Below are 25,948 nucleotides of genomic sequence, written 5' to 3'. Positions count from 1 at the left end.
GCCCAGGAGTTTCCGGCTCACGCGCCGTACGAAAGCGTGTTAGGCGCCGGGCTCACGCGCAGTACGGAAGTGTGCTCTGGCGCACCGGAAGCCGCTGGAAGAGAGCGATGGCGGGTTTGACTGTGAGAGACCCTGCGGTGGATCGTTCTCTACGTTCGGTGTTCGGTGAGAGGAATTCGGTGGAGCCAAGCATCGGGGAGGGACAGAAAAAGACAGGGATCGGCGAGGAATGCCCCCCTGCACCTCACAAATCGCCGCGGGAGCTGGTGACGGGTCGGGCTTGCAGCTCGACCTGCCTATCCCATAGGGCGGACAGCCTGGTGGACTCCTGGGCAAAGTGTTGCTCCCCTTCCCCCGAGGTTTTGCAGCCTTTTCACGATGTGGCTGAGGAAGTTAAACCAGCGTTCAGCTTATATACGTTTCTCTTTTCATGAGCTTCAATTATTATCCAGAAGCGAGGGCTCATGGCAACTGTCCCGTACTACTTCTCACCCCCTGTCCCAGAATACAGGTTGTGTGCTGAGGGTATATAGATCCTTGTGTCCACTTCCCGCCCTCTCATAAGGGCTTTCATCCTCTGCTTTTTACCCGTTACATTTTAGTTCGTCGTTAGTGGTAGCGACTACCCGGCATCTTAAGGTGGATTGTAAATAAATGAATGAATGAACGACTAAGACCTCATCGAAGAAATTTTAAAGAGGGTGGAGTCTATTCTGAGTAATCTTTTCAGTCAAAATAAGTTGTTTATTTTAAAGTATGTGTGGTGATTTTAAAGCATCTTTTGGAAGGAACATGACAAAACAGTTCAGAATAATTTTTTTTTTACGGAAGTATAGTTGATTTACAACAATTTTTAAACATCCTCCAGTACATTCATGGTCATTCTCCTTTGAGTGCGTGTATATGTAGAAATACGGACATATGAGCCGGCTCTAAAGATTATAATGTTGACATTTTCAGTAGTTATTGATAAGACTTAAACACCTTCAGGTAAATACTAATGCCTAAGTATTTATTTTCACCATAGTTAAGGAAAATCTAACACATGTCAGTTAAGTCTGAAAACTGATACTTAGGAGTGCCTACACCTTTTGTGTTTAGTCTAAGTGGTTTATTTCTCTTGTAAATAAAGTCAGCAGACAGGATTGAAATCTTGTCTAAGGGAGTACGGTGGAACCAGGATTGGAGGAACACTGTATTTGAACCAGTTGTTACATTTTCTTTTTTTTTAAACATCTTTATTGGAGTATAATTGCTTTACAATGGTGTGTTAGTTTCTGCTTTATAACAAAGTGAATCAGTTATACATATACATATATTCCCATATCTCTTCCCTCTTGTGTCTCCCTCCCTCCCATCGTCCCTATCCCACCCTTATAGGTGGTCACAAACCACCTAGCTGATCTCCCTGTGCTAGGTTGTTACATTTTCAGTGATATATGTGGATACTTTCTCACTAAAGATCTAGGTTACAAACTCAGAATTTTGATATGTTATCTATTTTCTTCTTAGTGGGGAACATTCCATATGAGGCTACTGAAGAGCAATTAAAGGACATCTTTTCTGAGGTTGGACCTGTTGTTAGTTTCAGGTGAGATCCCCTTTTACCACTTGGTGGAAGTTTCTTTAAAATCACCACAAATTTGGCCCTTAGTAAAAATGGCGAGGCTTTTACTGGTGAGTTTTCACATGCATTCTTCTTGTTTGTTTGTAACAGCTTTATTGAGATGTAATTCACATACCATACAATTCACATTCATTTTTACTAAAAGATACATTTTCTTCACTTATAAAGATGTGTAAAAATATTTCAGTGAGACAGAGCGATAAGGTTATTTATCTTACAGTAGATCAAATTAGAACATGGCAATGTTAGTGGGAACCCTGTGTGTATGTAACATTTGTGCCTGACACTTGGTTCTGCTCTCCAGGTTGGTATATGATAGGGAGACAGGAAAGCCAAAAGGTTATGGCTTCTGTGAATACCAAGACCAGGAGACAGCACTTAGTGCCATGCGAAACCTAAATGGGCGCGAATTCAGTGGGAGAGCACTTCGAGTGGACAATGCTGCCAGCGAAAAGAACAAAGAAGAGCTGAAGAGTGAGTATAAACCCAAGCTGTGTGCAACATGAGTTAGGAAAGATGTAGCAATGAAGATTTCCCACTTAATGATATGTTTTAGCATCTGCTGAAATGGTTATCAGCCACACAGCTTCTTTACCTGACCCACCTGAGGTGCCTGTATTAGGGAAGTGTGTATCTTTGAGAAGTAAGTTAAAGTTGACTTAAGTCCTTCCATTGCCAAGGAGTTGATTTCCAGTTGAAGATGAATTACAGGTTTACCATGCCATTAGTTATGTTAAACTATGTCTGTCATTAGTGTTTGCCACTCCTGTAATTATGTTGCCAGATCTGTAACTGATGGGGATATGGAGCCATTCTCATGGCTTTTTTCATGAAGTAATAGATCCAGAAATTCCATTTTGAAATTAGAATTTTTTTCTATTTGAAACTTTTGCTACTGAAATGACTTGTGAAAGGAAATGGATATCCCTAGTCCCTAATTTATGTTAACATTGTTCACCTATACAATCCTGGTCTCAGCTTTCCTTTGAGAGTAGAAAATATACTTTGTCACTTTCCTCCACAGAAATAAAAGACTTGCAAGTCACTTATTTTTCTTTCCTTTTTAAAAAATATTTATTTATTTATTTATTTTTAGTCACATTGGGTCTTTGTTGCTACACATGGGCTTTCTCCAGTTGCATTGAGCGGGGGCTGCTCTTTGTTGCAGTGCACAGGCTTCCCATTGTGGTGGCTTCTCTTGTTGTGGAGCACAGGCTCTAGGCACGTGGGCTCAGTAGTTGTGGCACATGGGATTAGCTGCTCTGTGGCATGTGGGATCTTCCCAGACCAGGGATTGAACCCGTGTCTCCTGCATTGGCAGGCAGATTCTTAACCACTGCACCACCAGGGGAGTCCTGCAAGTCACTTATTTCTAAGCTCCAGAAGATTTAAAGTTATCAACAGGTCCTTACAGCAACCCTGGAAAGTAGATACTTGAAATGATTTAGCTCTTTAATTTGCCTCCTTAATGTTTTTGTACTTTCTTCCCAATCAGGCCTTGGCACTGGTGCCCCTGTCATTGAGTCACCTTATGGAGAGACCATCAGTCCTGAGGATGCCCCTGAGTCCATTAGCAAAGCAGTTGCCAGTCTTCCACCAGAGCAGATGTTTGAGCTGATGAAACAAATGAAGGTAAGAGGAGGCATTAGGTTATGGAAAATCATAGCATATCAACTCTTCAAGGAGTCATTGATGTTAATGGAAATTAACATTTAGTTAATGGAAATGATTTCCTGAGCTCAAATAGAAAGTGTGCCTGTTGACCAACATTTCTTGAACCTTCAGTATTCCATATGTGCACAGTGTATTGTATATTTCATACAAAGAGTTTTCCATTTTTTGTACACAAACACCTACACAATCTGGCAGGGTTTTTGTGGCCCATAGATATCAAATGTAGATGTTAAAATGTGGCTTTTTTCCTAAATGGTGGTATTATGGTATTTGAAATGCCTCTTCCTTCTCTTGCCTGCCATGACCAAGATTTTGTGTGCTATGTAAAAACTGGTAATAGCTTTAAAAGCCTCTTGAATATTACATTTCTCAGGTGGGAATAGCTCTAAATCACTGTCAATTTCTGAGTAATAAGTTTTGAACCTGATGATGAATCTGTTTATCTTTACAGCTCTGTGTCCAGAATAGTCCTCAGGAAGCACGGAACATGTTGCTTCAGAACCCTCAACTGGCTTATGCTTTGCTACAAGCCCAGGTAGTGATGAGAATTGTGGATCCAGAAATTGCCTTGGTGAGTGCTTCTGGTTCTTTTATGGAAATGCTAGGGTAAACCTTGAGTGGAGTAGAAACAGACAGCTCATAGATTTGTCTTTTCACTTTTTAGAAAATTCTGCATCGCCAGACAAATATCCCAACACTGATTGCAGGCAACCCTCAGACAGTCCACAGCGCCGGACCTGGCTCAGGATCCAATGTGTCGATGAACCAGCAGAATCCTCAGGCCCCTCAGGCCCAGTCTTTGGTAGGACTTTATCCCTTAACATTTTTTAACTGCCTTGAAAATGTCATTTTCATTTTAGGAGGATATATTGGAAGAAGAATGGTGAGCAGCCAGAGATGATAATTTCAGTTTCCTGGCATAAAAGCAGTTAACAGGGTTGCAGAGTACATGACATCTGAATGAATACAGATTTAGTGCCACGTTTGTAAAATGGAGATCCTTCCTTTATGCCTTTTTTATAAGCTGATTTTGTGTGTATGTGCATGTGTGGCACTGTGGTTGGCACTTTGTTATTCCGTATACATTATCTCATTTAATACTTAGAGCGGTTGTATGAGGTCGGCACTCTTCTTATCTCCATTCTTACCGATGAAAAAAGTAAAGCTTATTTTCCAAGTGTGACACAAAACCCTGAAGCCATGAAAAAATGGTATATTTGAAAACTGAAAAATTTCTGAACAGAGAAAAAGAAATAAACACCAAAGACAAATGACAAATTGGGAAAAAGTATTTGCCACACACGTGATGGACAGCAGGCTGATTACCTAAGGGCTGTTAGTCATATTCAAGAATGTTTATTGCCGCATTTTAATAGTGAAAAATTGGAAGCATCCTAAATGTACAGCAATGGAAGAATGGAGAAAATGTGGTATATTTATCCAATGAAATACTCTACAACAGTTAAATAAACTACATGTGTCACCGTGAATGACTTTCAAAAATGCAGTTTCATATAGCAGTTAAGATGAACTAGGATACATGGTATCAACACAGGTAACTCAAAAACATAATGCCATACAGAAGTGAAAATAAGTGAATGTGGAAATATTTCCAAAATACAGGATGTATGTGTCTGTACATATCCCAAGAACATGTTGAGTGAGTTGCAAAGAATATGTTTAGTATGTAATGGTTTACATAAAATTTTGAAACATCTATAAGAATTCTTAAATGGTTGTCTAAGAATGGGATACAGGATGCAATGGGGAAGACCATACAGGAGATTTCAATTATATATGTGATTTGTTTCCTAAGCTGTGTGGTTATTTTATTCTCTACACAACTTATATGTCTGAAATTTTTCATATTAAAAAACACCTCCGGGCTTCCCTGGTGGTGCAGTGGTTGAGAGTCTGCCTGCCGATGCAGGGTACAAGGGTTCGTGCCCCGGTCTGGGAAGATCCCACATGCCGCTGAGCGGCTGGGCCCGTGAGCCATGGCCGCTGAGCCTGTGCGTCCGGAGCCTGCGCTCCGCAACGGAAGAGGCCACAACAGTGAGAGGCCCGCGTACCACAAAAAAAAAAAAATAAATAAAATAAAATAAAATAAAAAACACCTCCTATATATTAGTAAGAAAATTACCAATAACCCAGTAAAAAACTGTGCAATGGACATGAACAGTTCATAAGAATGGAAATACAAATATATATTAAATATATGAAAAGTATTCATCTTCAAAATAAGATAAATGTGAATGAAGTACAATAAGTTATCATTTTTCACCTGTTAGATGGGCAGAGGTAAACAACTTGGATGGCTCATACAAAAGTTATGGTGAGGGTCGGCAAACATCTTCTAAATGGCCAAATAGTAAATAGTTTTGGCTTTGCAGGCTGTGGAATTTGTCTTAACTACTCAGCTCTGCCATTGGAGTGTGAAATGAACCACAGTACATAAACAAATGTGCATGATTGTGTTCCAGTGAAACTATTTATGAAACCAAGCAGTGAGCCAGATTTGGCCCATGGGTCATAGTTTACCATCCCCTGCTCTGATTCAATATATACTTTTTCAGAAATAGAAAGGTAATAAATTAAGGTCCAGAGAGGTTAACTGCTCCAAAAATAACAATCTAAGTGGCAAATCCAGGATCTGAACCTAGTTCTGTCTGACATCATAGCCTGTTTTCTCTTAACCACCTCACTATACAGTTTCCTCTTTTCTATTCTAGAGTTTTGTTTGTGTTCTGTGAGAATATATGTGATTTTTAAACTATTTATATATATCTTTATTTTTCTATTCCAAGGGACTGCTCAGTTCTTTTGGGAATACACAAATGAAAACATAACATTCCCTTTTCCTCCAGGAGCTTTAATGTAGCATTAGAAAAAATTTACATCCCCCTCCCAACTAGAATTATTTCTGAGGACAGTGATGAGAAAAGTGGTCAAAGAAATTTTTTCATCTTAAAAATGTAGACTACCAGCAGTTCTGTTTTTTTTTTTTTTTTTAAAGTCCTCATTTCTTCTTGCGTTCAAGGCACTCTTTTTTTTAAACTTTTACTGCCAGGCCCTCGTCTCTAAGTCAACAAATAGGTGCTATATATGGCCTCACCACACAGATAAGACTTGTCAATCTCTGCTTTTATAATGTGGTCTGTCGTAATCGTGTTCTGTGTAACCAGGCTCATTGCATGTATTGCAGCTTCTGTTCAAAGTGTGTTATAAATCTTATGCTGCATGAAACATGCTGTCAGAAAAGGGTATTTGGTAGAATATTTGGGGGTGTCAATTTGAAGAGTTCTTTAAGGTCATAGACTTTGTGTGTTGAGTCTTCACAGAGGCATATACATACTCTGGTTTTTCTCTTGGTCAGAGTGGAATGCATGTCAATGGCGCACCTCCTCTGATGCAAGCTTCTCTGCAGGCTGGAGTTGCAGCACCAGGGCAGATACCAGCCACTGTAACAGGACCTGGGCCTGGTTCCTTAGCTCCTGGAGGTACGTTTTCATTTAGAATTTTTCACCATTTTCGTATTTTGCTAGAGTTTTGTTATAGCAAATGGCATAGTGTAGCCAAATTATTATGTGGCAACAACATCTTGATATTAAATTAATGTATAGCTAGGCAGTATATATCCTAGGTGGAAGAAATAGTTGATTTCTTATATACACATCCTATATGTCTGATTATGAGAGCAGAGTAAAGAACAGTAAATTGGAAAAGTACAGTAAAATTCCAAGTTAATGAGGGGAAAAATAGAATGAATGGAAACTAGACCAAGCCAGCAAATATAGAGAAAAGGAAATGACATTGTGAAGTAAGTAATAATAAACATATAGTTAAGGTAGAAGGAATAAAATCTCATATAGTCATTTTTCTGCTAAATGTGAATGGACTGAATTCTCCCACTAAAAGCCAGACTGTCAGATTAGGTTAAAAAGTACATGTGGGAAAAAGACCACAAGCAAAATGCCTGGCCACATTTGTTATTATATGTAACAAACATAACATTGGATTTCATGAAATGTATTTAGACCAAACAACAAAAGGAAAAAAGAATTCTAAAAACTAATATGTTCACTAAAATTGTGTATATAGGAATTAATATTACACTTGTAGCTTTTCGTCATTTAACAATAATAACTTTAAAAGTTATGGGTGAAATAAGTGACTCCTCATATAAAACACCAGTATGAACATATGATGTGTATCAGTATTTAAAGTTTTTTGCAAAACAAACTCACTTCTTGTCAATTTATCTAATCTGGGTTAGATTGACTACAACACAACTAATGGGCAAAAATTTGGCCTTAAATTGTTCTGGTTTATAGAGAAACCAGTCTAAAGAGCTAAGTTGACAGGGAATGGGAGAAGGGATTTTCAAATAAATTTCAGCAAACTCACAATTTTCACTCATCCTATAGAGTTACCATTAAACTTTAATTATCTTTCATTGAAAGAAATAGATTCTGTGTTTTATACATTTTTTTGTGTTATAGGTACCTAGCTTACCTTGAAATATCACAAGTTGTAATGTGGTCCTACTACACATGACAAATGTGCAACCAATGACATATGCAACTCATTACATGAGTTGAAAAACACCCAAACTGGTCTATACCCTGTTCAGTGAGACAAGTACACGTCATGCACTTGGATGTCACAGCAATGTCAAGTTGTTATAAACGTGTCTACTCTCAATTTCTGTAGTTAACAGTCAGGAACTGTTAACATACAGTGTAGATCGTCGTCATCTGTAGACCACACTTTGACAAAAAAAATCTGTAGACAAAATATAAGTAAGGATGTTGAGAAATAAAATAATGGAATCAATAAGCTTGATTTAATATAGAGAAGGAGCCTTATATCTTTTGATTGGAGAATACACTCCCCCCTCCCCGTTAAAAAATGACCATGTACTTAACCATAAAATAAAAACAAAGCTTAAAATGTAGAGATTTGGGGCTTCCCTGGTGGCACAGTGGTTGAGAGTCCTCCTGCCAATGCAGGGGACACTGGTTCGTGCCCCAGTCTGGGAAGATCCCACATGCAGCGGAGCGGCTAAGCCTGTGAGCCATGGCCGCTGAGCCTGCGCGTCTGGAGCCTGTGCTCTGCAACGGGAGAGGCCACAACAGTGAGAGGCCGGCATACCGAAAAAAAAAAAAGAAAATGTAGAGATTTTACAGGCTGCATTCTCTGATTATAAGCCAATAAAGTTAGAAGTAAATAATTAAAAGGTGACTGGAAAAAACCTTTACTTGTAAAGTTAAGGAACATATTCTTGGTAATCCTTGAATTAAAGAAGAAATAAAAAGAAATTTATAAATTATCTAAAAGACAACAAAAAGTAGTACACGTCATACAAAAATTTCAGGAAATAGTGAAAGCAGTACTTATACGAAAATGAATACCCTTAAGTGCCTTATTAAAGAATGAAGGAACTCTGCTAGTTCTAAAATATTAGAAAAATAATTTTTTTAAAAAACCAAGGTACCAAGAAAAGGGAATTAATAAATACAAAAGTTGAAAGTAAGTGTAAAAGGAACTTAAATAATTGAATTTTCAAGTGATATTTTTTATGTGTTTGTAGCATTTATAGTTCTGAAGTTATTGAAACTTAAAACTTCACTACAATTTTTGAGATACCTTGTACGAAGCTCTTCGGCAGTTGATGAGAAGGGGGAACAAACTAGTAGAAAAATAGGCAAAGAAAATGAGTAGCACTTCATAGAAGAGTACATCATAGAAGAGCAAATCCAAATGGCAACAAAAACATTCATTTATATTCAGGGGATTTCAGATTAAATAATGAGATTTCACTTTACTTAAACCCATCATACTAGCAAAAGTTTCAGAGATGACACTTAATATTGGTGGGGAGAGTGGTAGTATACATTGCTGGTGGAAATGTGAAGTTTTTCAGCCTTTTAAGAAAGTAGTCTCACATTAAAAATTCATATACACTTTGACCCACCAATTCCACTTCTGGGAAGCTAGTCCATAATAGATTAAAGTGCCATTATGTGATGGTGTAGTATGATAAATTACCCATGTTGCCTTCTGCCATTGCTTTCCTCAGATCCTAAATTTTTGTATTGTTTTGATGAGTGGTCTGAATAAATCATAGAATGTTATGGCTAGAAGAGAGTTTTGAAATCATTTAGACCTCAAATGTTAGTGTGCATTAGCATCACCTGAAGGGCTTATTAAAACACAGATTGCTGGTCTCCACACCCAGACTTTCCACTTCAGCAGGTCTGAGGTAGGGCCCTGAGCTTTGCAGTTCTGACAAGTCTCTGGTGATGCTGACGCTGCCGGGCTGGGGACCACATTCTGAGAAAACACTGTTTAGATAAACTCGTTCACTATACAGATGAGGAAGCCTGAGGGTATGTTAATTTTATCAAATCAGTTGTTCAAAATGACAATTACTTAGTAGCATTGGTAGGGCTAGCACAAACTCAGGTTCTTAATTCATGGCTCTTTGGTGCCTGGCATGTTAAATGGGATAAGAGAATGTGACATGTATTGTACTTGGATATTTTAGGTGAGTATTAATGAACTGCAAACAATTCAGCTTGTCTTTTCTCCCCACTTGCAGCATATATTGTTCCTTTGAGGAAAACAGAATTATTGCTATGTGATAAGGACCAGACAAGGACTTACGGTACATGTTTAGTCTTTGTATAGCAATCATAGCCCTGCTGGTTAGAGTAGACCTGTCATTCTTAACACTGTTAGACCCAGTGGCTCCTTTTTGTAACATATCTTGCAGTGACCCTTTACTATCCTGAAATGAAATGCACAGTTGACATAGCATACTTAACATGGCTTCCAAAAAAATCAGTATAGTTACCCTATCTATAATATAAAGGAGAAGTAAAAAGAAATTAATTTATAGTAAAAGAATATTATAAATATGCAAGTATTCAAGCACAACTACACTAGAAAACAATAAATAGCAGTCAGATACTTGCACCAGTACTATAAAAGTAAAAGACAGACCCAGGTATGTTGTTTTGGCAATTCAGATATCACAAGGACTGTTGACATTGATGATGTGATTTTCTGAATGGTGAAAATGAAAACTCTTGGTAAAGTTCTTAACAAAACAAGATACAATGCCCATAATTTACTCAGTAATTGCATTCTTGGAAAATTCAATGTGTGTGTGTGTGTGTGTGTGTGTGTGTGTGTAAAAACTGGGCAAAGAAGCGCTTTGTTTACAAATAAAACAGACAAGTTTTAAGTTCAGATGACTATAAAAAGGTTTTCATTTGTGTAAATGTTTAGCAAGACGTTTGAAAGTTTTGCAAGACAGGGTAATCCTTGATTTTGCGGAACTGTCTCATACGTTGCAGGACATCTAGTATCCCTGTTGCCTTCTCATAAAATGCCAGGCGTGCCCCCACAAATCTTTGTCACAACTGCAACAGTATACCCACCCATTTACAAAGTACACTGGGAACAGTAGTGCCTTCTGTGGGAGGAGGTACGTAGGTAAGTACCATTGATCTGTATTACAGAACTCCCTGACAAGGTTTTGGTAACCAGTGAGATTACAAATTCTTCTTTAACTCACTTTTCTGTCACCAAAGGCTAAAGTACAGTAACAAACCCCATCTTCTGTATAACTGCATTGCTTAGTGGTAGTTATGATCTTCCTTTATAGGTTTCTGCCTGTGAGGCAGAAAGAGGAAATTTGTTAACTCAGCCACTGTCCAGAATTTTTCCCTACTGTCCTAATTTCTGTTTTTCTTTCCTGCCCTTTATCTTCTAGGAGGAATGCAGGCCCAGGTTGGAATGCCAGGAAGTGGACCAGTGTCCATGGAGCGGGGACAAGGTAAATAAATATTAATGTCCGATTAATGTGGATTAGACGTGGAAATGTTGTATATCTGCACTATCTGATATGGCAGCCACTAATCACATGTGGCTATTCAAATATTAAATTGATTAAATTGAAATTAGGTAAAATGTAAAACTCAGTTCCTCATTCACAGTAGCCACATTCTGAGTGCTCAGTAGCTGCATGTGGCTAGTGGATACCATACTGGATATTGCAGATATAGAACGCTTGCATCATTGCAGAAAATTCTGTTGGGCAGCACTGTCTCGACTTCTATCTAGTGATTTAGAGCCCAGATCTACAAGAATTGATGATGAAGCAAATGGATCCTTTGTTTCTATTTAATTTATGTCGCTTTTTCCTGATAGTTTAATGCCTCTACTTACATGTTCTCACTCCCTCTATGGAGATCTGAGTAAGGAATTTTAATTATGACCATGTACTATGTGACTGGGTATGTGGAAGACTAAATTTAAACCCCAGAGAAAACTGGGAGGGGGTCAAAGGTTTGTGAAGCCTGCTTGGTAAGTTTATGTTATACTGTGGCAGTAACACTGGATACCACAGTGGCAGCCACTCCAAAATGTCCACATTATTTCTCTATGTTACTGGAGTTTGAAGAAAAGAAAATGCAGTGATTTGGTTGAAACCAACATCAGGAAGAGAGAGAAAGTGAGAAAACAGAAGGAACTAACAATAAAACTGAGTGCATCCTATAGGCCATACACTTTAATTTTCATAAACAACCTTGTGAGTTAGGTGGCAGCACCTCAGTTTTCAGGTGAAGAGCTGGAAGCTCAGAGTTCTGAGTTACTTCCTCAAGGGGACATGGTAAGTAAATACTGGTATCTGAGTAACGTGGCCTGGGCTTGGTGCATTCGTCTTCTTTTCCAGCTAATAAGTGGCAGAGCTAAGATTCCAAAGTCTCTGCCTCTGAAATCTATCCTATTTCTGTCAATCACACTGCTTCTGTTTCCTTCCAGTGTCTTCTGTTCTTATTGTGTCCTTGTGATGAGAAAGAACTGCTTTGGACAAGTGTAGGGAAGCTTAAGTTACTTCTTATTAGCATGTGGTCTATAAGTAAAACCCATTAAATTTTTTTAATTTATTTTTTTGGCCACACCATGTGGCTTGCAGGATCTTAGTTCCCCAACCAGGGATTGAACCTGGGCCACGACAATGAAAGTGCTGAGTCCTAACCACTGGACTGCCAGGGAATTCCTCAAAACCCATTTTTTTTAAAGCAAAATACTAAGATATAGGCCTATGCACTGTACTCCTTGTATGTGGTTTGTATACTGATATTGGTTGCTAAAGTGACAGAGCTAATAATCTTGTCAGGCAATTGACAGTGGAACAAGCTCTTTGTCCAGACACCTCATCTGACCAGACCATGCTTTTATGCTGTTGTGCCCCACCCCCCTCGGCCGCTATCAGTAGATTGTGTATGTGCCCCAAAGTATTTTTGCAGTAGTGAGAAGGAATTAGAAGTTTTAGTCATACCTCTACCTCTCCCCCAGCCATCAATAAATCAAACTTTGTTTAATACATACTTCCACAAGACATCTTCCTTGATACAGTTATCTTCACCTTTCTGGTCAAAAGTTAACAAAGGGAAATGACTTGAGTTTTGAAGGTATATCAAGGATGTCTTCATGAAGAGACAAAATGAGACTTTTCTTTTATACTTTTCCTTTAGTACCCAGCAGAAGAAGCAAGAATCTTTCATTTATACCCAGTTTGTCATTCTTTTCCTGCAATCCATGCTTCTTTTACACATTTGTAATGTTGAAAAGAGACAATGAGATGTTTAAGAAGAGGCTTCTTCTTGCCTTCTGCCACCTTCGTTTAGTGTTGGCGCCCTTGTCATCTTATTAGTCTTTATTTGCTGATGTCATGATGTTTGTTTATCAAAAACTTACAGTGGCAGAGTACTTCTTAAGGAGTAATATTCTCTTTCTTTGTCTAAAGTTCATTCACTGCATTTCCCCATTTGATAGCAGAAATTTTTGTGCTTTAAATTATGACAAAAATAATACTGTGCCACTTCTGTTAATGGGCTTTTCCAGAATAAATCTGGCCTTCCAGATTCAGTGCAATTTCTTTCATTTTTTGCTTACGAAAATATGTTTAACTTCTTTGCCTAACTGGAGTTTCAGAAGCATACTTTTTAATATTTTGTTTCTCTTTTTCATAGTATCATAAGATTTAAGGGGAATCCTAGTAGGAGAGGTGTAAATTGAAAGTGGCTGGTTATTCCTGCCCAAATAAAATCAGTGGCCCACAGGTTTTACCTTAGGAAGCAATCTCATCAAAGCAGAATAGTTTCAGATCCCAAAGAAGCTCATATAGTTTAGGAAGACTTTGTAGCACAGGGCAAGCTAATGAACTCTTGGCTCTTTAACTTATATGTGTAAATCTCCAGTGTCTCTGTGCCTCTGTGTGTGTGTGCAAGCTATTTTAAGTGTCTGTTATTTCTCCTTTTGAACTTACTGCTCACCTAGGAACCCTACAGCACTCGCCCGTGGGACCCACCGGGCCTGCATCAATTGAGCGAGTTCAAGGTACCCATTGTATCTGCGGGTTTCCTTTTGCTTGTGGTGTTCAGGGTGGGACGTTGAGAGGTCAACGGCTGCTTGGCAGTCATCCTCACATTCGGAACCCAAAAGGGTAGTGTTTTGGGTTTTTTGTTTTTTCATTTTTCCTTTTGGGGCCACAAGCCTAAGACTGACCTCTTCACACAGGGCAGAGAACATGGATGATATGGGCATCTGTCTGAGGCTGTACTCCCTCCCTACTGGTGTCAGGAGGCTTGGATGGAATAGCAGTCTGTAAGGAGACAGCAGGTTCTTGCAGAGCCATGGCAGTGTTCACATATGCCAAGGCCCTACCTCTCTTTTGTGACTCTGGTCCTTGAACTCAGATTGATTATAAGCAAAACCAGGAGCCTAGGTTTCTTCAGGTTGCAGTGCTAGGCCTTGGCAGGTTGCTCCCCAGTTTGTTTACATAATTCCATCCATACCTCTGACATGGAACAGATTCTGCCTACACCCTACTTCTGTTCTTGAGCTGCAAGAGAAGTCTGTTGTGGTGAGGTTTCACCCACTCTAAGGAGTCTGAACTATGTTGTCAGTGGTATATAGAGTCATTTCTTCTTGCCTTACATGTCCTTCACAGCAGTACTTCCCCATTTGTTTCCCTGTCAGTGCCGATGCAAGACCCCAGAGCAGCTATGCAGCGTGGGCCCTTGCCTGCCAACGTCCCAACTCCTCGAGGTCTGTTGGGAGATGCTCCAAATGACCCACGCGGAGGCACTTTACTTTCTGTAACTGGAGAGGTAGAGCCTAGGTAAGCACTGACACAGAAGGAAAAGTTTGGAGGAATCAGAATTTCCCCTTGCTTTGAGAACAAAATCTTTTCATACCAGTTGTGCCTGTTTGCTTACTTCAAAAGATAAATAAATATTCATGGCCACTGTCCAAGATGAAGCATTTCCTGGGCAGAACTATGTAGTTGAGTATGTCATTTTGAACTAACCATTGCTGCTCCATCCTCAGAAATTGGAAATTCTAGCACACATATATCTAAACAGGAAAAACTTATATTGCTTATTGTTAGTAGTAATACTAATAATAGCAATAATAATAATAATTGATATTAGTGGGGATTATGCCTCTCAATCTGCTCTGAGTACTTTACTGAGATCATCTCACTAAATCCACACAACAGCCCTGTGAGATTGATACTAATATCAGTCCCATGTTACAGATGAAGAAACTGAGGCTTAGATAAGTTAAGCAAATGTGCCCAAGATCACACAGCTAATAAATGATAGAGCCTAGATTTGAACCCATACAGTAACCCATGTTCTTAAGCACCCTACTGGGTATTCATTATATATAATGGGTATCCATTCGTTCCTCCTTAATTTGAGTGCCCTGACCAAACACGAAATTCTAGAATACATGGATTTACATCTCGATAGCTTTTCTTTGACCTGTTTTGTGTTATTCTCTTAGCATTTGTAGACTGATGTTTGCATCATCTCTTTATCTAATTTTACTGATCTTCTGGTTGATACTTTGTTCTTATTGTTTTGTTCTGTTTTAAAATATAACATTTTTTTCTCCATCTCTAGAGGTTACCTGGGACCACCCCATCAGGGTCCGCCCATGCACCATGTCCCTGGCCATGACAGCCGTGGTCCACCCCCACATGAGATGCGGGGAGGGCCATTAGCTGAGCCCAGACCTCTAATGGCAGAGCCAAGAGGACCCATGCTAGATCAGAGGGGTCCACCATTGGATGGCAGAGGTGAGGGGAAACCACATCACAAGGCTGACTGGTAGTTGTGGGGTCATGATGAATGGGCTGTCTTAGGCTCCAATCTGGGATACAGAATGCTTTATTTGATTGTTGGTTATTCTTGCAGTAAAGGTGGGTAGCTACCCAATGGTTTTCTTGCAACTTTTTATAGGTGGAAGAGATCCCCGAGGCATAGATGCACGAGGGATGGAGGCACGAGCCATGGAGGCAAGAGGATTAGATGCTAGAGGATTGGAAGCCCGTGCAATGGAGGCCCGTGCAATGGAGGCTCGTGCGATGGAGGCCCGTGCAATGGAGGCCCGTGCAATGGAAGTCAGAGGGATGGAGGCCAGAAGCATGGATACAAGGGGCCCAGTCCCAGGCCCTAGAGGCCCTATACCTAGTGGAATCCAGGGTCCCAGTCCAATTAACATGGGGACAGTTGGCCCCCAGGGATCCAGACAGGTATATGTAACACTCACTTCTCACTTCTATGTGAAATCTTGATCTATTCAGGAATTGATTATTGAGGCTGATTATTACTGCTTTCTGATTTGAGTTGTTTTCTCAGCTTTTGGGGGAAGATTAGAATCTCCCTTCCTTTAGTTTCTCTGTTCCTTAGGGTGGTGGTTTTCTGACTACCAGGATTATAGTCCAGAAGTGTAACCTTGTCCCACAATTTGAAATTCCATTCAGAGCAGAATCCCTGATTTTAGGGGCTAGAGAGCACATCAGTAGAATCTAGGCATGGATAATTTGAAAAATCTCCCCCAAATGATTCTAATGTATAACCCTAAGAACCACTGCATTAGAGCATATGAAGAGCTATTAGTGGTCATTTAGCTGATCTTAGGTTTGCAGAAATCTATTTTAATTTACCTTCATCACATAGCCTAAAGTGAACAGTGGAGTTGAAAGGCAATTTACTAATGCTTGTCTTAAAAGCTGTGCAACTAAATTCTTATCTCTTCTTTCACTTTATTTGGCTTTATCCAGCTATGTGTAAAGGTGGTCTGTGATTGTCTATGTGTTCTCATCTCCATCCTTTTTACCCTCCAGTTGGTTGTGGGGAGGTAGTACATGTGTATCTTCCCTCTGAGTTTGTTTTGTTTTTCCGCTAACACCTTCATTTCACTCTAGCCCTTCCACCTTCATTTTTCCTCAATGTGACTTCCTCCTTCCTCTATGTACTTCTTTATCTCTTCTCTCTTCCATATGCTTCTGTGCCTTACTTCCCCTTGTGTGTGTGTGTATGCACAAGAGAGAGGACTGTATTGTCAGAGCTGGAATGGAACATGTCAGTCACCCAGTTCTCATTTTATAGGTTTGGAAACTGAGACCCAAGAATTCAGGTGACTTATCCAAATTCACACAACTAAAAAGTGGCAGAGCAAGGACTAGAACCCACTATTTTTTCCACTATGCTACTCTGTCTTGTTATCTGCACGTTGTATATGTGTGTCTGTCCCTCCTCTCTAATATGAAATATTAATATGTTGTTTTCTGATATGTGTAGAAAAAACTGTTTTCTGTTGTTTTTCAAGTTTCACTTTTAAAAATGTGTTTGTGGGCTTTGATTTTTTATCATACCCTCTATGGTCAGTAGCCTCATAATAAAAATGGGTTTTATGCTTTCAGTCAATCGTTCAACAAATATTTATTAAGCACCTACTATGTACCAGACAGAGCTATAGGTACTGGGGATATAGCAGTGTGAACAAAATGAAGTCCTGCCCCCATGGAGCTTGTATTCTAGTGGGGAGATAAATAACAAATAACTACATGATGTCCTTATATAGTTCTGTTAATAATTCTTTGGAGAAAGATGTCAAAAATAATGGTTGGGGGCTTCCTTGGTGGCGCAGTGGTTGAGAGTCCGCCTGCTGATGCAGGGGATGAGGGTTCGTGCCCCGGTCCGGGAGGATCCCACGTGCCGCGGAGCGGCTGGGCCCTTGGGCCGTGGCCGCTGGGCCTGCGCGTCCGGAGCCTGTGCCCCGCAACGCGAGAGGCCACAACAGCAGTGAGAGGCCCGCGTACCGCAAAAAAAAAAAAAAAAAAAAAAAATTAAAAAAAAAAATAAATAATGGTTGGAAGACCATTTATCAATAATTTCTTGCTCCTTTATCTGCTAGTACTCGAACTCATTACCCTAATATTATGTTTATTATAGTTTTCATTAGTAGATTCTATAAAGCCAATTAGATCTGAGGTAGAGAAAATAAAAATTTTATCTTCAGACTTTAAAAAAAATGTTTAATATGTTTACTTATAAATAAATATATAAAATACATTCACTCATGTACAAGATATACAGTAAAAACCCCACTTCCTCCTCGTACCTATCTCCCTTGTGACCCCCATCTCCTATTGATAATCACTTTTATTATAATGTATATTTCTAGCAAATAAGAATATATATTCTTATTTTTGCAAATATGAATATACATGTATTCTTACTTTTTCCTCCTTTCACTGTTCTGCACCTTGTTTTGTAACCTAACAATATATCCTTAACTCATAATTTTAAATCATATTTTAAAATTAACTTCAGTCCACCTAGTTGGAAACTTGTTGGTGAAAGGCTTATTATTACTGGGGTGATTATATAACTTACTATCCAAACAGGGACACATTTGAGAGTGCTGTTAGTAATTACTGTGGGGCAGAAGCTTAAACTGGGACTGTCTTAGCAAACCTGGATATGTGGTCAGCTGTATTATTACTTGAGAGCCTAGAACAGGCTCTTCTGGAAACTTTAAATAGCCATTATTAAATGGTTAGATCACATTACAGTACCTCAAATTAGTATTGACTGAAGCTTCAAAAAGGTTATTCTCATAGATTTTTCAAGTCTGTAACAGCTCATTAAGGTTCAGACTGGTCTCTGGAAAGTGATAATATTCTAGCAATCTGTACAAAGCTGTACTAGTGCTTCATGTCTCTGGTGTCTTTGGGAAATTAGTTAATACATCCAAATGAATGTTCCAGATAATAGAATTATTCAACCAAGTTTTTAAACTATTTTAATGAAAAATCATTTATAAAGTATACTATGCTTCCTTCTCTTCTTAAACAGGATACAAAAAATTATTTTGATCATTTTTGATTACTCAAGGTCATCATTAAATGTACCCACTATTGTATAGGCTATAATAGAAAGCATAGCATCTCCTGTTTTGGTTTCTGGTATCCTTCACTGTCAGGTTGTCACCTGGCTCTTCACATTGCTGTAATGATAATCTGCTCCTAATGGTTTATCCACATTTCTTTCATGCTTTGCTGCTTCTCATCTGCTGGGGAAGCAGGTAACATGTTTGTTAACAATTTGTATTTAATAAGCGTACCACCTAAGCTCTGGGTGAATGCCTGAGTGTGAACATAAATCCAGTATCGGGACCTTTTAACAGTTATTCTAGATGCTCTGAGGCCTTTTCCTTGGGTTCTGGTTGTCTTCCAAAACATTGAACCCATTGAAGATCTTAAGTACCAGTAAGCATGATATAACTGCATTTTGTTAACTCAGGTCAGTCGTGTTTCTTGGTCTGTATTTAATAGAAAGAAACTGCTGCATATTCTCTGAGGAAAGTCATAAAAAGCAAATGTTGGGCTAATAGTAGTCCTTTCCCTGGGGGCCTTCCCATCTCCTTTCTGCCTCTGCCATTATGATCATCTCTGCCTTAATTGTGGGATAGGGCCTGTGTCTGATTGAACTAGAGGTAGGTGGTATCCCTGTGAATGTAGCTTCCCCAGTGGACAAGCATACATTATTCTAGAATCTGTCGGCTTCGTTTCTGTTTCCACTGAGTGCTAGTTTCTAGAATGCTCTCAGTTTCCCCTGTGCTTATGTGGCTGAATTTTGCTTGTTTCGATGGTATCCACTTGTGCCGTGTGATACTTGTTGATGATGCTGGAGCTATTGTAAGAAATTTGTCAACTTGCTAGTTGATCTCTGGCTAAACCCTGCCTTCTGCTGATGCTAACTACTGTTAGCATCTATGATCTTCAGAGTCATTAATTTGCTTTTTTAACTCATATCCACAATCAGATATTTTTTCACATTGCTGTTATTACTGGCTTCTGGTTACCTAAATGAGAAGTACCAAAAATCTCTCTTCATCTCTCTCTGTGCACATAGGTACCAGTCATGCAGGGAGCGGGCATGCAAGGAGCGAGCATTCAGGGTGGAGGCCAGCCTGGTGGCTTTAGTCCTGGCCAGAACCAAGTCACTCCGCAGGACCATGAGAAGGTAAGTAATGCTGTCCAGCTGCCTCCAGATGCACGAGTCTTTTGGAGTCCTCTTTTCACAGTCACCATGTGGAAGTCCTGGGTCTTCAGAGTCCCTTTGGAAGTGATGTTTTTACTCTTAGAACTCTTTATGATCTTGTCACCTGAAAATCTGTGGGCTTGGTCCTAAAATTCTTAAATGGATGTATGTGAATGGCAGCTTATCTTACATTTCAACTCATCTGCCAGTAGATTTTTTGTGTGCAGGCCTGATTGACCTGGAAATCCAAATTCCTTTCTTCCTCCCTTTTTTACCTTATCCCTAAAAACAATAGCAGATTCTCCATGAGCATATCTTTCTCTTTCTATACTTGACCATTGTAGGGAGTTCATATCTGATGGAAAGGCTAAAACTTATGAAAAGGAGAAACTTTTTTAAATTTATTTTGTTTTTGGCTGCATTGGGACTTTGTTGCTGTGCATGGGCTTTCTTTAGTTGCGCGAGCGAGGGCTACTCTTCGTGGCAGTGCATGGGCTTCTCATAGCGGTGGCTTCTCTTGTTGCGGAGCACAGGCTCTAGGTGCATGGGCTTCAGTAGTTGTGGCACGCAGGCTCGGTAGTTGTGGCTCGCAGGCTCTAGAGCACAGGCTCAGTAGTTGTGGCGCCTGGGCTTAGTTGCTCTGCAGCATGTGGGATCTTCCCGGACCAGGGCTCGAACCCATGGCCCCTGCATTGGCAGGCGGATTCTTAACCACTGCGCCACCAGAGAAGTCCCAGGAGAAACTTTTAAAGCAGGATTAAAAACTGTAGACTTTCGAGGGCTCACAGGTGTCACCTTAGTCTGCAAGGATTTGGGGTTCATGAAGGTGTCTGTTTTGAGTCTTCTGATCTTAGGCATTGTACTTGTGTTTTTCATTGTGCCTTTTCTCACCAGCTGGTTTTGGTTTTTTCTTTGGTTTGGTTTGATTTTTTTTTTGGCCTGCTGTTTTTTGTGTGTGAACTATCCTTCCTCTATCCTTCCTTTGTGGACAGAAGCTGGTGGTGTTTTTTTAGCTGCCATCATTAAAACTCACTACCTTTTTTTCCTCTGCACAGGCTGCTTTAATCATGCAGGTTCTTCAACTAACTGCAGACCAGATCGCCATGCTGCCTCCTGAGCAGAGGCAGAGTATCCTGATCTTAAAGGAACAAATACAGAAATCTACTGGAGCGCCTTAAAAGGTGAGCAGACTTACCCTGCCTGAGTCAGACAAGCTCCTCGTGCATTTGGGATATATTCTTTCAAGCTTAACCAGCAAGACTCTCCAAGGCCTGCACTCCTCTTGGCTAGACCCTTCACCCTTCAGTAGCTCAGTCCCTATCATGACGTGGGAAGGCAATAGGCATTTGTTCAGTTTTTGAATGGATTGTAATCTAATTTAACCTTTCTTTCCTAATGACAAAAATGACATGATCAATTTAACCAAATTAATCAAATACAGAAATGTAGAAAGTTCAGGGTAAAAGCTCTGCCCTCTCAATCTCATTCCCTAGACATAACCCCTAAATATAGTTTGATCGTATATTCCTCCAGAATCAGTTGTTATTTTATTCCAAAATAAAATAACATAAATAAAATAAAATATTTCCCCATCAAAATGAAGAAAATACAAACCATTTCAATAAAACGTACAAGCATTGTTTCCAGTATTTATTTTACTTTGAATACTTTGAGGTTAAACTGTTACAGCACATAATTTAAGGTAGTGAATGTCCACCATCGCCATCAGTCCCTGTACATTTTAGAGGTTGATGTACACTGCTGCCCTTATTTTTCTTGCTCATCAGTCAGGTAAAAAGGAACATAGTCATGTGACCTAACTTGATTACATGTATTGGTGTTTCTTTTTAAAAAATTTTTCCCCAAAATCTTGTATTTCATAAACAATTCTGCTTTCTAAGAACAGTTTAAAATGTACATTGTCCCAGTATCAGTTGGAATATCACATTTTGAATTTCTGCTTTTTATTCCATCTTTATTATAATTCCCATCCATGTATTATCATATGACAGTGAACTCATTTACACTGACTAGCAGTCTTTACTAAGTATATTGTATTTTAATCCATATTTGTAATGTTGTTAAAACATCCAAACTGGAAATATGCATTATATCTGTATCTAGACTGTAAATGACTGAACTTTAATGGGAAGCTGTCATAGATGGATGGAGTAGACTTTCAGTATGACCAGCACTTTTAGTCCAGATACCCAAGGCATTCTATTTTCTTCAGTAAAAGTATAGACTATTATAGACCTATAAAAGTATAGACCTGTTATATTCAGAGGAATAGATATATTAAAAAAAAACTATTCCTCTCTTTTACTTTTTCTAGTTTATTTATGCCAGAGAAGGCATTCCCTACAATGTGAGGAAATTATGTTTCAGGATAGTAGAGGTAAAAATGTTTCTGAAAGTTCTTTCATTGTGTATTCTTGCTTATAAGATATCTCATTTTAGAGCCTTGCACATAAACCACAGGGCAAGGTTTTTTGTTTTATCTTTTATTTTGAAATAATTAAAAATTCACAAGAAGTTGGGAAAGTACTACAAAGAGCCTCACATACCCTTCCCCTAGCTTCCCACAATGATAACATCTTGGGAAGATGTTGTGCACATACCTTTTTGGTTTATAGTGCAAAAGGAAGAAATTTACTTTGGTACCTTACCGTTAACTAGACTACAGACCTTATTCACCTTTTACCATTTTTTACTAAACCTGCATTAATATGTGTGTGTGTGTGTACGTTCTGTGCAGTTCTGTGTATGTAGTTCTATGCAGAGAAGGTTTTAATGTGTATTTGCTGGTATTTGTGCATACTGTAGCCGAGATGTTGCCTCTCCCTCCGTCCTATACCTTGCTCGTGATCCAGCTCTGCTGTCACTGACAGGCTTATGTACCATTACCATCAGGTCAAAAATGACATTTGGAAATGTTTGGAGACATTTTTGGTTATCACAGCTTTAGGGGGTATGGTGTGCTACTGGCTTTCAGTGGGTGGAGACCCGAGATACTGCTAAACATCCTGTAATGCACAGGACATCCCCCAATAACAAAGAGTTCTCTGGCCCTAAATGTCAGTAGTGTTGAGGTTGAGAAACTCCGCTGTAAGGGATGATTACTTTGGGGAAGCAAGAGGCAGACACTTTAGGGATCTGTCCCTGGTGATTTGCTCATATGTGTAGCCTCCCTCCCCCACCTTTAATTTTTTTTCTTCCTGATGTTTGGGGAAGAGAACTTTGTCTCCACTTCTGATGGCTTTCTCCCAACTTTTCCTTACAGGTTTTCAAAACTACCTGCCAACAAATATGGAAATTAATTCCATAACTTTGTTGAAATGTTGCAAAAAGATGAGTTCTGCATCCTAACCCTTGAATGACTCAAGTTGGTGCCAGGTGGAGGACTCCCATCACCTTCTCTCAGAACAAAATCAGTTCATTCTGTTGTCTTAGTTTGTATGTTTTCTGTGACTTGAAATAAACTTTGAACACAATTTTAGTATACTGCAAATTGATATACATGACCTTTTTGCTTTTAAAAGGCTGAACACCAAGGGTGAAACCTTACATGTGTTTTCTACCCTTATTGCAGTATTGTACTTTAATATTATGTTGCCATAGCTCTGTTTTTCATTTTAAGTTAACCATTTATTCTTCTTGATGATATTTGAGAATTTCTCAGAAACAGTGTTTTCTGGAACTTACTTTTTGCTTAGTTTGCTTCCAACAGGAATAATATTTGCCCTTTGAGAGCTTGCTAGAACTTCTGAGTCTACTGGGAGACAATAGCATGTGCTTAGAGCTGTAAAATGGTCAGAAGGCCAACAATGCAAAGAGCCTACCTAGGAGAGCAGTGTATTTAGTTTAGAAAAATCCAAATATCAAAATGTATTTTTTGGTCAGTACCAAGTCTATTCACACGCATAGTTCAGAGTTAAGACAAAGATGATGTATGATCACTGGTTTGAGTGTGTCAACAACACAAGAGACTGTTGACATTTTCTTGTCTGTTTTAAAACTCTTCAGTCTGGGTAGTCAACCTTAAAAGTTAAGAAAGCCACTAATTTTTCACATGTTCAAGGTGAAATAAACACTGAACAGAAATCAAACAAACAAAATACATTTCATCCTGCCTTCTAAATAATTACTAACCTACAGCCCTACCTAGTAACCATATTTATTCTGGGAAACTAAAACATAGAAACTCTAAAACTTTTACATTTTTCTCATTTATTTTAAGAGGACCAAATGTAGAGCATAAGCTGTCAGATTGCCCATTAGGCCTGCCCCTGCCTGCTTCCTTTCACATAGGTGTGAACATAATCAGTGCCACTGGCTCTAACCTATTGCTCTTCCAGCCTAGTATTCTCTCTCTCATAGTGGCATTAAGGAGAAACATGATTTCTCTCCATCAGGCCAACCTCAAGAGGTTAAGAGGTGCCTTAATAATTAGTAAAGTTCCACTGGAACTACTCCTGAGCCTATTTATGTTCTCAGAGTCCTAGCCTCTGGGTTAGGATTATGGTCAAGTGAATTAAAAGCCTGCCATAGGCTTAGAGAATGTAATAGCATATTGCTTACCTGTGAAGCAAAAGAATGCAAAGATAATCAACTTTATGAGAGACATTAAAATTGAGGGATTTTCTACTCTGATATATAAACATTTACTGCAACAAAAATTTGCTGAATAAGATAACTTGATATTACAACCTAGGAAGAAAAACTTGCTCAAAACAGCCGAGGAGCTTTCTGGGTATCTTGCTCATCCCCAGTTCAGGCTTAGATGTTGATTATGTGTAGGATTTATTATCATTACCTTTTCTGCCTACTTCCATGAACATTCTAGGCCTTGATATGTTGATTTTAGCAACAGTCATATCTTGAAGTGTCAATATATTTAGACATTAAGACCAAGAGTACAGCCTTTCTCCTTAGGAACTCATTATAAGTTTCAAGAACACTAAGATTCCAAATCAAACTCACTGAAGATCAAATTATAATTTGGTCAGCAGTTGTCTGGTAGGAACCATATCATCAAGGTTCCATTGTGCATGTTCCTAAAGCCTTATTAAATTTAAATTAGCTGAAATCTGGGAAATTGGTAACAGCAGGGGTATCCCAGTCTATTCCCATGGAGACATCCATTAGATGTCCAGTTAATAAATGAAACACAATTAGCTACCATGAGTTCATGACCTACCTTTATTTTGTTCAAACTAGTGACTGAAAAAATTGGTTTTACTAATCTTTCAAACCATGTAGATTTCTGGATAATTAGAAACAATCATTTATTCATTTTTGCTCACTTAATGGTAGAGAAATAGGTGCTATAATGTTGATTCAGTAAAAACATTCTTGTAAATCCAGTGATTTGAATTGTCTTTGGGCACAATGAAATGTGGATTATTTTTCCTCTTTTAAGGGCCCCAATCTTTCCTTCTACTGTTTCACTGTGACTACTGACATCCCAGAGCCAGGTGGATGGAAGAAGTAAAAAGCATTTAGATAGGAGAAAGAAAAGGCATTTTACTGATGTCATTAGGTGAATGATTCCTTAATGAATAGGTATGTACGAGCCAAAAAATGTGTTGTCAAAATTTTAAATTAACTTTTTTTAAGACTAGACATTAATAAAACCCCTTGATAATAATGGCAATAAAGAGTCCTTGTTGATTAAATAATCATCCTAAGATGGAGTTCAAGTTTTCACAATTATTTCCAACAGAACAATGCAAGCTAATGACAGCATAACTGACTTTCAATTATAATACAATTTCAATTATGATTAGCATACTTTCAGGATTTTCTTTCCCAAATGGAGAGCCTAGGTAAAGTAACAAAAGATTTATTCATTAAGCAAAGAAGAAAATCCTTCATTTTTTGACAAGCAAAAATAGGTAAAGCATAAATTGCTGTTCACACTGGATAAGACCATGTTTAACAGTAAGAATGTACATAGTGTTATATAGGGATTGGGTTCTTGGTAATTCTATGTTCGTTGTTTTACTATTTATGCTTATTATTATGTTTTGTCATTCTTTAATAAATTTTTATTTTAAAAAATCACCCTACTTAGAAATCTTCTTTGTGGGTGGGAGGGAGAGGAGAATGTGACCCAGAGTCCAGGAGACAGTAACACTTGGAATCAACAAAATCACCTGGGGTTAAATTGTGTAACTGTCAACCATGTCTCCTATCAAGCCTTGCTTCAATCATGGCATTCCAG

At 38.8% G+C, this 25,948-nt stretch overlaps 1 protein-coding gene across 4 annotated transcripts; it reads left to right on the top strand.

Annotated features, from left to right (window-relative positions):
- Window positions 1–14: 14 nt before the first annotated feature.
- Window positions 15–25,779, top strand: CSTF2 (cleavage stimulation factor subunit 2). 4 transcript variants are annotated; one of them, XM_059051042.2, is made up of 15 exons: window positions 45–165; window positions 1,513–1,591; window positions 1,932–2,101; window positions 3,123–3,259; window positions 3,753–3,872; window positions 3,966–4,103; window positions 6,678–6,801; window positions 11,085–11,147; window positions 13,658–13,717; window positions 14,360–14,501; window positions 15,292–15,467; window positions 15,631–15,923; window positions 19,594–19,704; window positions 20,778–20,903; window positions 23,006–25,779. In XM_059051042.2, exons 1-14 carry the CDS (start codon window positions 108–110, stop codon window positions 20,898–20,900), a joined length of 1,794 nt encoding a protein of 597 aa, XP_058907025.1. In that variant the 5' UTR covers window positions 45–107; the 3' UTR covers window positions 20,901–20,903; window positions 23,006–25,779. The 4 variants fall into 4 exon arrangements, with proteins under 4 accessions (XP_058907026.1, XP_058907025.1, XP_066879250.1 ...); XM_067023149.1 differs by having other exon boundaries at window positions 76–165; window positions 6,729–6,801; XM_059051043.2 differs by lacking the exon at window positions 13,658–13,717 and having other exon boundaries at window positions 15–165.
- The last annotated feature ends 169 nt before the right edge of the window (window positions 25,780–25,948 follow it).

Source organism: Kogia breviceps, chromosome X, assembly GCF_026419965.1.
Source record: "Kogia breviceps isolate mKogBre1 chromosome X, mKogBre1 haplotype 1, whole genome shotgun sequence".
Taxonomy (NCBI): domain Eukaryota; kingdom Metazoa; phylum Chordata; class Mammalia; order Artiodactyla; family Physeteridae; genus Kogia; species Kogia breviceps.
Note: the sequence above shows the minus strand (reverse complement) of the source record. Positions and strands in the feature narration are given on the sequence as shown.

What these genes read in the sequence shown, in the direction of transcription:
- CSTF2 (XM_059051042.2), top strand. Translation starts at nt 108, where the DNA reads ATGGCGGGTTTGACTGTGAGAGACCCTGCGGTGGATCGTTCTCTACGT. An exon ending in GAACAAAGAAGAGCTGAAGA is followed by an intron (nt 2,102 to 3,122) that starts GTGAGTATAAAC and finishes CTTCCCAATCAG; the next exon opens with GCCTTGGCACTGGTGCCCCT. An exon ending in GTCCATGGAGCGGGGACAAG is followed by an intron (nt 11,148 to 13,657) that starts GTAAATAAATAT and finishes CTGCTCACCTAG; the next exon opens with GAACCCTACAGCACTCGCCC.